The sequence below is a fragment of the Galeopterus variegatus genome, unplaced genomic scaffold (assembly GCF_000696425.1).
Source record: "Galeopterus variegatus unplaced genomic scaffold, G_variegatus-3.0.2 Scaffold5423, whole genome shotgun sequence".
Classification (NCBI taxonomy): Eukaryota; Metazoa; Chordata; class Mammalia; order Dermoptera; family Cynocephalidae; genus Galeopterus; species Galeopterus variegatus.
The window spans coordinates 40,009-52,355 of NW_007731534.1; the positions used below are offsets into that span (position 1 = coordinate 40,009).

General features: G+C 39.3%; 1 protein-coding gene across 1 annotated transcript in view; it reads right to left on the reverse strand.

The window, feature by feature from the left end:
- LOC103604833 (chromosome unknown open reading frame, human C1orf87) overlaps nt 1–12,347 on the reverse strand; it is an 84,260-nt gene that overhangs the window by 25,714 nt on the left and 46,199 nt on the right. The window contains exon 9 of the mRNA XM_008589415.1: nt 11,511–11,608. Coding sequence (XP_008587637.1) covers nt 11,511–11,608 — 98 coding nt within the window. The remainder of the gene's footprint in view (nt 1–11,510; nt 11,609–12,347) is intronic.

The window sequence follows — 12,347 nt, forward strand, 5'->3', positions numbered from 1 at the left end:
CCAGAATTTCCACACAATCCTGGTGCATTGGATCTCACAAGACCCACAAGCACCTACAAAGACAACCATTAAAATCGAAGCTGCACAAAAAGTCTTCCCCAGGGAATCAGCAGGAATGCAGTTATTTAGCTCATCTACAGGGCTCAAGTGCTGGTCCCCACAGGAAGCTCTGCCATTTTAGAAATAAGCAAAGGACAACAAATTAGCTCTGGTGCAAAGTCAAGTGGTGGGAACAGCAAATAATTCAACACAGAACTGAAAGAAAAAACAAAATACCCACAGACAGAGACAAAGTCTGATATTAACTAGTAAAGGTCTCACTTCACCAAGAACACCTATACAACCTAGAAGGACCAGAAGGCCCCTGGGCCCCCAAGCCAAGGAGGGGGGAGGGGTGGGGGCCTCAGCCATACTCCCTGACACCTGCAACAAACTCAGTGATGACCACCGAGCCGCCGCAGGAAACACATTGGGCTCCTGAGCTCGTGCAGTGCAGGGCTGAGAGCTATGGCCACCCCCCCCTGACATCTGCATTCAGCCCAACAGTGACCAAGCCACCACTGGAAGCCCCCTGGTCTCCCCTGCAGGAATGAGGGGGGTGCAATGAGCCTCGACCATGTTCCCCTCCTTCCTCCTTCTCCCACCATATTTTCTTCCCCCTTTCTCTCTTCTCCTCCCACCCAAATGCTCCACCACAACATCTTTGAATGCAAGAACAGATGGAGCCAGGGACTGCCCCCTCCTCCCACAACCAGGCAAGCAGCATGCCAAAAACACCATTTCCATGTGGGTGGCCCACCAAAGCCACCACAATAACCATGGCTGCTGCAAAAATGGCTAGATGCCACAACCACCATGCAGATGGCCCACCAGCTACTCGAGTGCATGGACACAAGGAGAGTCACTAGGAGAGACCAAAGAAAAGAAGAGGATGTCTTTCTCCACCAAGCCCATTCCAGAGTGCTAGAGGAAGCATCTACTCTACAATAGTAGTGGGAGACCTGAACACACCTCTCTCAGCACTGGACAGATCATCTAGGCAACAAATCAACAGACTAACAGTTACTCTTTCAGAAGGAGAAAAGAAATATAGGGTTATCAGAGGTGGGACGGGGGAGGGAGAGAGGGATGGGGAGAGATTGGGTCGAGGGCATAAAGGATAAGTATGATTTGTAATAATGTATATGTTAATAATATTGATTTGATCAACATATGTCAATGTTGAACCCCCAAAATATGTATAATCAATTACAATTCAATAAAAAATAATAAATAAATAAAAGAAGAGTTAATATTTATTAAGCATTTGAAACATTGCTTGGAATATAGTAAGTACTATATAAAAGGTGGCTATTAATAATGATAATGTAATAGCATATTTACTATTATTATTATTAGAATCTGGAAGAAAAAAGCTAGGTCTGATTTCTAAGGCCCAGCCAATGGGCAGATCTCTAATAGCTTGCTGCCTCACACTTTTCCCATTCCCTTTAAACAGTAATTGCTGAATCAGACACCTCATGTTTTCTTTATCTCCTAAAATCCTCTGGTTGTTCCTGGGATTAGCAAAACCAGTCCTTTTCAACCTAATTGCACTCTCAATAATGGGCCAGATGTGTATGATAAGTCCTACTTGTGGCTGTGTCAATTGGTCCACTCTATTCTCGAAGCTCCTATGGCAGCTTCATTATTTATCCCCTCTCCCAACACAATTTGGCTTGTGTGCATGTGTTTTAAACTGGTTTGAAGCATTTAATTTTGCCAATACAATTTTAGAGTATTAGTTTGCCTCCTGTTCTCTCTCTGCCCTCCTTAATTACCATTTATCGCAAAGTCACACAAAAACATTAAATGCTAATTCTGACTTACATGTTCCTGGCCAAGAACAGGGATAATAATTTCCATCCAACACAACCTGAACTCATTTTACATCAGGGTGATTCAGAGTAGAGATTTGAAATTGTAATCAAGTCTTTCTCAAAATCGCCTTACCCTGGCAGTCATTCACTAATGTGTCTGCTAATTGGTAGGCAAATGGCACAAAACAAATCTCAATGTTTAAAAAAAAAAAAAAAAAGCCAAACCTCTGTAACAGGGTTTGCAAAATTGCTCCTCTCGATAGCTCTTGCAACATGACAGTTTTAAGAAGGGAACACAACTCATTTTATTTGGTTAGGTGGGGCTAATCCCACATCACCATAATCCCTCCTGATGTTTTATTGATTCTAAAGAACATTTAATCAGGAAGCAGCTCAGCACTAGAATCCTGCTAATTAGCAAGCAGCCACATTCCAAATGGGCTCCCAATTGAACAGCAGATTAATGGACAATATGTACTAAAATAATGATTTGTGCATTCAGCTCCTAAAATGTGTGTCTAAATTGCATCTTTAATCTCTTAAGGATATAGGTTTGCATACAAAGCCCTTAACGGAATGGATTTAATTCAACAGAAGAAGCTTTAGCCAATGACTGTTTAAGGATGAAAGGTTTATCTCTTATAAATGCAATTCTTCTTTGGATCTCCTGGTTTTAATGTCCTTGAACATTCAAAGGTCAAAGACACGTGAATAAAGAAACCTGTGTTTCTCCGGCCTGCATAAGGAAGCGGGAAATTAAGAATATCAATAGGATAATTGGCAGCCTAACTTGATTTCCTTCTGATTCTCTTGGTCTTATATTCCTGATTCCTGGTATCTTGGTTCTGGGTCTCAACTTTTAATCAACAAGTATCTATTGAGCCTCTACTATGTGCCAGGTATATGTGACCCTCGATACTCACTTTTATTCCCTTTAGATTGGTATCTTTGGCGGACTCTCAATTTTAGCTTTTTGGTTTTCCACTCAGGGCCTAGGTCAGTCTTCTGCTTTTCCAGCTTAGCCACTCACCTAACAACCCCCAAGTTTTAGAGACAGTAAACTCTCAGGTCCAAATCTAGTCCAGTGGAAATTCAATGGCTAGGCTCATCCTCCTAACCTCTTTATTCATTTATTCATCAATTGATACTCTCCATAATCTTAATCCTTTTTACTTTTTCTGTATTGCTCTTTCCACCATGCGATATACCATATGAGAGTACTTCAAAAACTTCGTGGAAAGATTTGTATTATCTTATCTTTTAATTCTATTTTTCCACAAATTTTTTGAAGTATCCTCATATATTCTCATTTATTTATTTTTTCTCTTCCCCAGCAGAATATAAGCTTCATGAGGGAAGGGGCTTTGTTTTATTCATATCCATATTCCCAGTGGCTAGAGTAGTGTTTGGTATATACTAGGCACTCAATAAATGTTTGTTAAATAAATGAATAAATGAATCTATCAAGTATTTACTGCATACCTACCATGTGCCAAGTACTGGGCTAGATCTTGGGAATATACTGTGAGGAAAACAGTTATGTTCCTTGCCAGCATGGAGATCACTATGTAGACACTAAACTAACAAATCACACCAATATATAAGTGCAAATAGTAATAAATGTTAAGAAATAAGAAGACTGAATGCTATGAGATAGTACAGCACAAAGAACCTGATTTTGATGAGGTATTTAGGGAAAGCCCCTTTCAATTTGACTATGAGCTAGAGACTGGGCAGCATCCCTGAGAGTATTTTGAGACTCTATTACTCCCCTAATTCAGTTTAAATTCATAAATATTTACTGCATACCTACTATGTACAAGGCACTGCTCTAGATACGTGGGATACATCAATGAATAAAACAATATTCTGCTTGCCCCAAGGTGCTATAGCCTATTGTCAATCAGGGAGAGACAGATAATGGCAATAAACATGACAGATAAGCAAATTACCTGATTTATTAGAAGTTGATAAGTGTGTAGATCAAAAGGAGAGTAGGTTAAGGGAAAGAAGCAGTGAGGGACTACAACCTTAAATAGGGTTAAATAGGGTTAGTATACGCCTCATTGACAAGGAGACATTTGAGCAAAAACTTGAGGAAGGCTTTTAATGTTGTTAAGTTGCTAAAAAATAGTTGGATCATTTCTAAGTTTTGTTAGGGCTTTTAAGATTTGTTGAGTTTGTTTAGGGTAATCTGACCCTGCTACAATGCAATATGCTTTTAAGGACTCTACTCAGTGCCACATGTGTTAGGAGGTCTTCCTCACTGGCTGGTGAAAACATGAACCATTCCCAATCTTATGTGAGATCTAAGAATTTTCCTACCTCTTTCTTTTGGTGTCCCTTTCCCTGGCCTTGGGTCGTTTCTCCAAACAGATACATTGGCCAGCACTCACATGAAGACTCCAGGGCAGCTCCTGGAAGTCTCCAGAGAGAACTTTCTCACCTCTCTGCTCCTCTGTACTGTGCATTCTAGCTTCCTTGGCTTTCCTGGAACTCCAAACTCTATCCCTTTAATTCAAGGAGAATTCTGGGCTCTGTTTACGTTTCCCCTTCCTGTGCAATAAGCTGGGTGTACCTCATTTGTTTTCCTTTTCTCAGGAACCCCCATTCTGTTCTACTTCATGTTCAATGTCTAAGAACTATTGCTTCATATATCTTATCCTATTTTTTAGTTGTTTAAGGTGAAATGGTAAGTCTACTTCTTTTTACATTTTATTTATTTTTTATTGAAACATAATTGATTGTACATATCTGTGGGGTACAGCATTGAATATTAATATCTGTGTGCAATATGAGATGTTCAAATCAGGATAATTAGTGTATTCAACATCACACATTGTAATCATTTTTTGTGGCCCTTTATCAATTTCTCACTAACCACCGCTTCCCTTTTCCCACCTCTGTTGGTCTTAGTTATATTCTCTCCTTTTGAGAGTTCAGTGAATTACTGTGATTGCTGTATATTTCTTTCATTTATTTATTTGTTTATTTTATTATTTTTTTAGCTCCCACTTATGAGGTAGGATATTTCTCTTTCTGTACCTGGCTAATTTCACTTAAAATAATTTTCTTTAATTTCATTCATGTTGCTGCAAATGGCAGAATTTCATCCTTTTTTATGGCAGAGTAGTATTCTGTTGTGTATATATACCACATACTCCTTATCCAGTTGTCCATCAGTGGACATTTAGTTTGGTTCCAATTCTTGGCTATTGTAAATAAAGCTGAGATAAACATGGGAGTTCAGGTATTCCTTCAACACAATGACAGGATGATTTCCATTCCTTTGGGTATGTACCAGCAGTGGGATTGCTGGATTGTATGCTAGCTCTATCTGTAGTTGAAGGAACCTCCATACTGTTTTCTATAATGGTTATGCAAATTTACAGTCCCACCAACAGTATAGGAGGGTTCCCCTTTCTTTGCATCTTTGACAGAAATTTTTATTCTCTGTCATTTTTATAATGGCCAGTCTAATTGAGGTGTAGTGATATCTCAATGCAGATTTGATTTGCATGTCCCTGATGCTCAGTGATGTTGAGCATTTTTTCATGTGTCTGTTGGCCATTTGTATATCTTCCTTTGAGAAATATCTATTTAGCTCCTTTGCCCTTTTTTAATTGGGCTACTTTTTTTTTCTTTTTACTGTCTGGATATTAATCCCTTGTTGGGTGCATAGTTTGCAAATATTATCTCCCATTCTTTAGGTTATGTTGTTGCTACATTAATTGTTTCTTTTGCTGTGCAGAGCTTTATTTTGCTATAATACCATTTAAAAATTTTTTCTTTTGTTGTCTGTGCTTTTAGGGTCTTATTCACAAAGTCTTTGCCCAGTCCTGCTTCCTGAAGTGTTTCTCCTGTTTTCTTTTAAGAGTTTTATAGTTTCAGGTCTTATATTCAAGTCTTTAATTGATTTTGAGTTGATTTTGGTATACAGTGAGAGGTGAAGGTCTAGTTTTGTTCTTCTATCTATGGAAGTCCAGTTTTCCCAGAGCCAGTGGTTGAAGAGGGAGTCCTTTCTCCAATGTATGTTCTTGTTGCCTTTGTCAAAAATTAGTTGGCTGTAAGTATGTGGTTTGATTTCTGTGTTCTCTATTATGTTCCATTGGCCTTAGTATCTGTCTTTATGCTGGTACCATACTGTTTTGGTTACCATAGCTTTGTAGTATAATTTGAGATAGGTAGTGTTATGCCTCTTGCTTCATTTGTTTCCCCCCTCAGGATTGCTTTGGCTATTCAGGGTATTTTGTTTTTCTACTGAATGGTAGGATTGTTTTTCTATTTCTGTGAAGAATGCCTCTGGTATTTTGATGGGGATTGCATTGAATCTGTAAATCACTTTGGGTAGTATGGACATCTTCACAATGTTGATTCTTCCAATCCAAGAGCATGGAATGTCTTTCCATCTTTTTGTATCTTCTTTAATTGCTTTAAACAGTGATTTGTAGTTCTTGTTTGTATATATCTTTCACTTCCTTGATTAAGTTTATTCCTCAGTATTTATTTATTCATTTTTTGTTGACTATGGTAAATGGGCTTGCTTTCCTGATTTCTTTTTCTGCTAGTTCATTATCAGAGTATAAAATGCTGCTTTTTAAAAAAATGTTGTTTTGTATCCTGCAACTTTACTGAAATCATTAATCAGCTCTAAGAGTTTTTTGTAGAGTCTAGGTTTTTCTTTTTCTTTTTTTTTTTTTTTTGTCTTTTTGTCTTTTTCCGTGTCTGGCAACGGATCGCAACCCTCAGTGTTGCCCCCGTACCAGATCGGGGACCGATGTCTGGCAACGGATTGCAACCCTCAGTGTTGCCCCCGTACCAGATCGGGGACCGGCAACGGGATTGCAACCCTCGGCGTTGCTCCCGTGCCTCGCTCAGCCAGTGAGCGGGAACCGGTCTGTATGTGGGATCCAAACCCTCGGGTGGGAGCGCCGCTGCGCTTCCCAAGCGGCGCACTATCCAGTGCGCCACCGGACCGGCCCGAGTCTAGGTTTTTCTATATGTAGGATCATGTCATCTGAAAACAGGGACAAGATGAGTTCATCTTTTATGATTTGGATGCCTATTATTTCTTTTTCTTGTCTGATTGCTCTGGCTAGTACTTCCAATACTATGTTAAATAGGAATGGTGAGAGTGAGTATCCTTGTCGTTTTCCAGTTCTTAAGGGAAAGGCATTCAGCTTTTCCCCTTTAAGGATGATATTATGGTGGGTTTGTCATATATGGCTTCTATTGTGTTGAGATGCTTTCCTTCTATACCTAATTTGCTGAGAATCTTCATTATGAAAGGATGTTGAATTTTGTCAAATGCTTTTTCTGCATGTATTGAGATAATTATAAGGTTTCTTTTTTTTTTTTTTGTCCTTTTTGAGACTGGCCACATGGCACTCAGCCAGTGAGCGCACCGGCCATCCCTATATAGGATCTGAACCCACGGCGGGAGCGCTGCTGTGCTCCCAGCACCGCACTCGGCCCATAATTATATGGATTTTGTCCTTGATTTTGTTGATGTGGTGTATCACATTTATTGACTTACATATGTTGAACCATCCGTGTATCCTTGGAATAAATCCCACTTGATCACGGTGTATAAAAGTTTTGGTGTGTTGCTGTATTCTGGTTGCTAATATTTTGTTGAGGATTTTTGTATCTTTGTTTATCAGAGATATCAGCCTGTAGTTTTCTTTTTCTTTCTTTCTTTCCTTTCTTTTTTTTTTTTTTTCTGTCTTTTTGTCTTTTTTTGTGACTGGCAACGGATCGCAACCCTCAGTGTCGCGCCCGTACCGGACCGGGACCGGCAACGGGATCACAACCCTTGGTGTTGCTCCCGCACCTCGCTCAGCCAGTGAGCGGCCGGTCTGTATGTGGGATCCGAACCCTCAGTGGGAGCGCTGCCGCACTTCCCAAGCGGCGCACTGTAGCAGTGCGCCACCGGGCCGGCCCCTCTTTTTGTTGTTTTTCATTGTCCAGTTTTTGTATCGGGGTGATGCTGGCCTCATAGAATGAGTTTGGAAGAATGGCCTTTGCTTCACTTTTTTTGAATAGTTTGAAGAGAAATTGGTATTAATTCCTCTTTAAGGTTTGGTAGAATTCAGCAGTAAAGCCATCCAGTCCTGAGCTTTTCTTTGTTGGGAGACTGCTGATTACTGTTGCAATCTCATTGCTTGTTATTGGTCTGTTTAGGTTTTCTATGTCTTCTTGGTTCAGTCTTGGTAGTTTATAAGTGTCCAGAAGTTTATCCATTTACTCCAGGTTTTCAAATTTGTTGGTGTATAGTTGTTTATAATAGCCCCTATTGATTATTTGTATGTCTGTAGTATCAATTATAATGTCTCCTTTTTCATTTCTGATTTTTATTTGTGCCTTCTCTCTTCTTTTTTTAGTTATCCTAGCTAATGGTTTGTCTATTTGTTTATCTTCTCAAAAAACCAACTTTTTGATTCATTGATCTTTTGTGTCATCTTTGGGGTCTCTGTTTCATTTAGTACTGCTCTGATCTTAATTATTTCTTTCTGCCTACTAATTCTGGGGTTGGACTGTTCTTGTTTTTCTAGTTCTTTGAGGAGTAACATTAGGTTGTTTATTTGAAATTTTCCTATTCTTTTGATGTAAGCATTTACTGCAATCAATGTCTTCTTGCTGGATAGATCCCTTTATCATTATGTAGTGGCCTTCTGTGTCTCTTTTTATAGTTTTTGGTTTAAACTCTATTATCTGATATAAGAATTGCTACTCCTGCTCATTTTTGGTGGCATATCTTTTTTTCTCCATTTGCACAGCATGTTTTTTTTTTCCATCCATTCACTATTAGTTTGTGTGTCTTTACAGGTGAGGTAAGTCCCTCAAAGAGAGCAAATAGTTAGGTCTAGGTTTACAATCCAATCAGTCAGTCTGTGTTTTTTGAGTGGAGAGTTTAGTCTATTTACATTTAGGGTTGTCATTGAGAGGTACTGTCTTACTCCTGGCATTTTGTCAATTTTCCTTTGGATGTTTTACATCTTTTGTTCCTTTCTTCCCTTTTTATTGTTTGTTTCTTATGTTTGTTGGGTTTTTTGAGGCAGTAGGGTTTAGTTTCTTTCTCTTCCTTTTTTGCATTTTTGTTCTACCAGTGGGTTTTGTTCTTTCTTATGTATTTGTGGTAATGATCATCATTTTTGGATTCCAGATGCAGGACTCCCTTGAGGATTTCTTGCAGGGTTGGACATGTGATGGTTAACTCCAACAGTTTTTGTTTCTCTGGGATATATACTATTTCTCCCTTATTTCTGAAGGATAGCCTTGCTGGGTATAGTATTCTTGGCTGGCAGTTTTTTTCAATTAGTATTTTGCATATGTCATACCATTTTCTTCTGGCCTATAGAGTTTCAGTTGAGAAGTCTGAGGTTAGTCTGATGAGGACTCCCTTATAGGCAACTTGATGCTTTTTTCTTGTTCTTAAGATTCTCTCTCTGTTTTGAGCTTTTCCAGTTTGACTATAATGCGTCTAGGAGAGAATCATTATGGAATGAATCTCTTTGGGGATCTTTGAGCCTCCTGGATCTGAAGGTCCATGTCTCTCTCTATCCCTGGGAAGTTTTCTCCTATTATTTTGTTGAATGTATTTTCAATACCTTTTCCTTTCTCCTCCCCTTCTGAAATACCCATGATTTGGATGTTTGTGCAATTAAGGTTGTCTGCTAGCTATCTTAGATCTTCTTCATTTTTAAAAATTCTTCTTTCTTTTTTTTTTGTCTACCTGGGTTTTTTCAAAAAGACTGTCTTCAAGGTTAGAAATTTTTTCTCTGTTTTCTCTAATCTGCTGCTTAAGCTGTCAGTTGTATTTTTTATTTTGTTAAATGACTCCTTCAGTTCCAGGAGTTCTGCTACATTCTTTTTAGGTTATTAATCTCTTTGTAAATTTCATCTTTCATGTCCTGGATACATTTTCTCATTTTGTTGTGTTGTCTAACTCAGTCTTTATCTCATTGAGTGGCCTTAAGATTTTTACTTGGAATTCATTTTCAGTCATTTCAAGGGCTTCTTTCTCTATGGGGTCTGTTACTTGAGAATTATTGTATTTCTTTGGTGCTGTCATATTTTCTCATTTTTTCATATTTCTAGTATCTCTATATTGATGTCTGGTCATCTGGTAGAGCAGTTTCTTCTATTATTTGGAGTGGGCTTTGAGGTGAGGGACTTCCTCCTGTAGATGTGCTTTATATTTGCCATTAAGTAGGTGTTTTAGTAGTGGTTCTGGGTAGACACAGTAGTGTAGTCTCCATGTGGATACTTCAGCCGTATTCAGTGTTGGAGTTGCATGTGAGTGCCTCTGTGCCCTAGGCACTGGGACACTTAGCGATTCCTTGCTGAGGTTAGTGACACTGTATTTGTTCATTGGGGGATGAATGAGCTCTCAAGTTCTTGGAAGAAGTGCCTGGGTGCTCTGTCATTCTTTGGCTGGAGTGGGTGACCCTGAGCAGGCTTAATGGCGCCCCAGCTAGTTTCCCATGACCCTGATGGGTGGGCTGGGATATATTGGAACTCCTCAGTTTGAATGGGTGACCCTGAGTGGGGTTTCTCTTTCCTCTTTCCTACAGGCAGAGGCTCCTTCTGGGTCCTTGCTTCTCCTAGTTGGGGGAATGGGTTGGTGGTGACTGGGAATTTTCTTCCTTACTCTACTTGGGTAATCTTGTTTCTGCACTCGCGGGGAGTCCTGTGTGTATTCCTCCCTGGATCAAGGCAGTCGTCTGGGCTCATACGTACCTCCCACATCCTGCTGTGCTGCTACATGTGGCAGCATAATTTTCCCTGTGGATTGGGCCACTGGGTCACAGTTCTGTGCTCATTCCCCTCTTTCCCTGGGTTCTGCTGGTGACCCTCCTTGTGTCAATGCAGTTGAGTGGTCTATGGGCTGCCTGCATGGCAGTGGTAGCTGCTGCTATGGTGGTAAGCTGCCCTTGTGGCAGAAGTTGCTGTAGCAGTGACAGCAGTGGATCACTCACACAGCAGTGGTGTTGGCAGCTCTGGTTGGGGCTGCCCACAGCTGCTGAGTTCCCTGGGAACCTCTAGTTCTTAATAGTCTGTAATGGCTGCAAATGGAAGTTTCATGCTTTGTCTTTCTATGGCCAGGAAAACCTTTTGATCTTAACAAAAGCATACATGCCTTAATTCAGTCTCCAAGTGATGAAATTGCTTCACTTATAAATCTTACAGTCTAAAGACAGATCTTTGTGTTTGGCATCCTAATAGAAGACTATGTGAATAAAATATTGTCTTAGTCAGTTTGGGCTGCTACATAAAATACCATAGATTGGGTGGCTTAAACAATAGGCATTTATTTCTCACAGTTCTGGAGGCTGGAAAGTCCAAGATCAAGGTGCTGGCAAATTCAGTTCTTGGAGAGGGCTCTCTTCCTGGCTCATAGATGGCCACCTTCATGATACACTCTCACATGGCAGAGAGAGGAAGCTCTGGTATTTCTTTCTATTCTTTTAAAGGCATTAATCTTATCATGGGCGGTTTCACCCTCATGACCTCATCTAACCTAATTACCTCTCAGTGGCCCCATTCCCTAATACCAGTATGATAGGAGTTAGGGCTTAAACATATTAATTTTTTTTGAGGAGAGGGCAGGGAATACAAACATTCAGTCCATAACATAAGTCAACTCACTTTATCTCTTCTTGGTAACCCAAATCTTGATGGTTAAGCAATATTTCCAGTAGGCTCAATGTCAGATACAATCCATGCTTCCCACATATAGCCCTGACCTGCAAATAAAAAAGAATTTGAAGTTTTACTAGGGTGAAATTAATAATTAAATTTCCTTTCCCTAATTAGAACCCGTATGATTTTGACAAAGAATTAATACCCAGGAGTTCATTTTACCTTGGGATAGTATTTAGGACAAAAATGTCCAAGTAAATGCTCAACAGCAAATTTTTATTTAGTTGACACAGAAGTATAGTTCATTTCAGAAGCTATTGGGCTTTGAAATGCCTACCTTACTTTTTTGTCAGTTATGGAATGGGTGGTCAAGACCTAGTAATTATCTACACTTCATTTTTCAGGTAAATTGCAAAATATTTTTGTGGCATTGACTTTAATTTGCAAAACAAGCTTGTTGTATCAGCAGGGCTAGTATTACTATCTACATTTCATATACAAGGGTACTTCAAAAAATTCATGAAAAAATAGCATTAAAAGATAATGTGAATCTTTCCATGAACTTTTTGAAGACTCCTCATATAAGTAAACCAAGACTTAGAGAGATTACATATTTCCTTAATGTCACATAGCTAATAAATTATAGAACTTATTCTAGAAACCAGATGCTCACTATTTGTTGAATGAATAAATGAAGTGTCATTGCCAAGACTCCTCATATAAGGAAACCAAGACTTAGAGAGATTACATATTTCCTTAATGTCACATAGCTAATAAATTACAGAACTTATTCTAGAAACCAGATGCTCACTATTTGTTGAATGAATAAATGAAGTGTCATTG